This window comes from Sinocyclocheilus rhinocerous, unplaced genomic scaffold (assembly GCF_001515625.1).
Source record: "Sinocyclocheilus rhinocerous isolate Xijiao unplaced genomic scaffold, SAMN03320098_v1.1 scaffold1145, whole genome shotgun sequence".
Lineage (NCBI taxonomy): Eukaryota > Metazoa > Chordata > Actinopteri > Cypriniformes > Cyprinidae > Sinocyclocheilus > Sinocyclocheilus rhinocerous.
Window position 1 is genome coordinate 50,677 of NW_015658513.1, and position 3,042 is coordinate 53,718.

Genomic DNA, 3,042 nt, shown 5'->3' on the forward strand with positions numbered 1-3,042 from the left:
TTTATATAAAATATATTATATATACATTTTAATATAATGTTTATATATAAATTAGAGTTCATGAAAAATTATATATTTAAAAAATAATACATATTTTATTATATATTACATAATATTAAAAAAGGGAATAAAGGGGGGAAATTACATTTTTTATTTTTTTAAAATATTATGAATATTTTATTGATTTTATTACATTAGCTTTTGAATTCTTTTTTAGTTTTCAGTCAATGCCAGTATAGTTGCAGTGGCTCATTTTGGCCCATTAATGGTTCTGTATCCAGAAACACAGCGAAGCATAATGAGATGTTTGTCCGTCAGCGTGTGGTGATTTATCGGAGCGAAGCATGTGACACACACCTGTTCTGCTGGAGCTCATAAGCCACAAACAGTTAAATATAGAGCGCCACGGCCCACTCGACCCGCCTGACCTACAGAGACAGCACTGATGAAAGAGTCCGCTCGTTTGTTGTGTTTGTGTTTGTGCAGGTCGTGTTCATGACGGGAAGCTGTACACGGGTCTGTGTAACTTCAACGAGCGATGGGAGCGTCTGTCTCTGGCTCAGAAGAAGGGCATCAATCATCGCTATCAGCTGGGCTGTAACTGCAGGGTGAGTGAGGCTATTCTCATCACTAGCTATGCTCACAATGAGCAGCTGCCGGCCCATAATCCCCGGCGGCACGCACACGGCTCGTCTGAAGAGCCAAACCAGATGTTTGGCAGCCAGTCTGGACTCAGATCTGAGCGCAGATGTGCTGAGGGATCGTGGGTAATGGGCGCGCTCGTTAGACTCATTATCACTGGGTCGTCATTAGAGTTAGATCACTAAACAAAATCAAACAAACACAGAATTTATGAAAAAAATCAAACATTTCATTATCGTAAAAAGAATTATTGTAAACATTTTAATGAATTATTTGGTAAAGTTTTGAGTTCAATAATTAGACATGCTTTTTGATTATTAAAATTTATTTGAACCGTTAAAATGGAATTTAAAACGGAAAACATAGAATTTTTGGGGGAAAAAATAAAATTTAAACAATTTCATAGGGCGGTAAAAATGAAATTTTTGTAAAAAATGTTCATGTATTGTTGTTAAATTGCGTAAGTATCATAATTTCAATTAATTAGAAATGCTTTTGGATTAGTAAAAAACTGAATAAAAAAAATTAAAATAGAAAAAGAAACAGAATACAGAAAAATTTTAATGGAAAAAAATTTATTTGGGAAACTTAAACTGAATTTTTGGAAAAATAAAATGCATTTCACACTCCATTTTATTTTTAATGGGCCCTAAAATGAAATTTTTGTCAAATGTTTAAGAAATTGTTGTTAAACTGTGTATGTTTCATAATTACAATTAATTAGATTTAATTTAATTTAGCCATTAATAATGGACTCCAGAAAACAGAATTTGGGGAAAAATAAGATTTCATAGGAGCCTAAAAATATATTTTTGTAATAAAAAAAAAAAAAATGTTAAATTGTGTTTGAATGATTTCAATTAATTAGACATGCTTTTTGATTATTAAGATTTAATGTAATCAAGAAAAAGTTTTACAGAAAAATGCAATACAAAAAAAATTAAAATGGAAAAAACGGAATTTGGGAAAAAATAAAATGGATTTCATAGGGCCCTAAAAAATATATATTTTTGATAAACTTTTAACAAATTGTTGTTAAATTGTGCAAATTTCAAGATTTAAATGAATTAGACATGCGTTTCGTTTACTAAAATGTTATTTAACCATTAAAAGCACATTTTGGAAAATTTAAACGAAAAAAAACAGGACTATTTTATAGGGCCTGACTCACATGCAAATGTTCATTTAACAATGAATAATCACCACCATTAAATACATCCGATTTCAGAAGAAAACCCTGCATCTAGTGCGTCTGCATAAAGACTTCATGCATCCATCAAACACCTGGAAACAGGTTCAGGAGCTGATTTGCATGAGGAATAAACTAGGGCTGGGTAAAAAATTTACAGTAAGTCATAGTAATGTAGTACCAACTGACTCGTGTATATTTTACAGCATTAGTTGAGAGATTTGTTTTCCTTGAGAAAATTTGGCATGTACTGTACCTGATATATATCCAAAATAATCGTTTAAAATAATAAGCTTGTGAATTGAATCGTGAAATTTGTGTCAAAACCCAGCCCTAGAATAAACGCTCGTGTGTCCTGTGTTTGCAGATCAAGCCGTGCCACTATCTGCCCTGCTTCGTCACGTCCAAGAGCGAGTGTCTTTGGACGGATATGCTGTCGCACTTCGGCTTCCCCGGCTATCAGTCGCGTCACTACGCCTGCATCCAGCAGAAAGAGGGCTACTGCAGCTGGTACCGAGGCATGAGCGCTCGCGACAAGCTCATTATCAACACCACCGACCCCTGAAGCGCTTCAGAACCGGGCCTTAAACCGCTGGTGCATCAACGCCATCGAACCCTGAGCACACGGAGCCATCCGCATTAACCAGATTAAATATGAAGTCATTTATGAACGCAATAAAACCCTGCTCTTTTATAGTGATGTGCTGCTTTTTAAACATATCTGTTGTTTATGTGCGTGTGCCAGATTTATACGGTTCAGTATCTATTTATGATTCGATGCAGAGAAATGATTCCTTCCTTCTTGCTGTTTATGATGTAAGCTATGAAATTGTGATTAGTATTTAAAGCAGAGACTATAAACGGTAGATCGATCACATCTTTTCTACGTCTAGACTGATGGCATGCGTCTGAAATGCGTTTTCTAATGGGAAAGTCGAGGTTTGACCGATGGGGAGGATGTGAATCGGACGTGACAAACGTGTTTAATCGTTTCTGACACTAAACTCCTGTTGATTTCTGCTCCATTTCTGCGCTGGAGGCTGAGATGAGGAGCGTGTGAGTCTGCTGTTTCAGAGTCTCGGTCTCCGACGCATGTTTTTAGATCATTAAGGTAATATTCTGTCTGTAACACAAACATCTGCTCAGATCAGACCCGTCACGTGTGTGTGTGTGTGTGTGTGTGTGTGAGTGTGTGTGTGTGAGAGTGTGTG

The 3,042-nt window shown here is 35.9% G+C and overlaps 2 protein-coding genes across 2 annotated transcripts in view; one reads left to right on the forward strand and one right to left on the reverse strand.

Moving 5' to 3' along the window:
* LOC107722346 (metalloproteinase inhibitor 3) overlaps positions 1-3,036 on the forward strand; it is a 17,322-nt gene extending 14,286 nt beyond the window's left edge. The window contains exons 4-5 of the mRNA XM_016530673.1: positions 487-608; positions 2,199-3,036. Coding sequence (XP_016386159.1) covers positions 487-608; positions 2,199-2,396 — 320 coding nt within the window. The 3' untranslated portion in view covers positions 2,397-3,036. The remainder of the gene's footprint in view (positions 1-486; positions 609-2,198) is intronic.
* The window catches only part of LOC107722344 (synapsin-3-like), a 53,200-nt gene that overhangs the window by 34,217 nt on the left and 15,941 nt on the right, over positions 1-3,042 (reverse strand).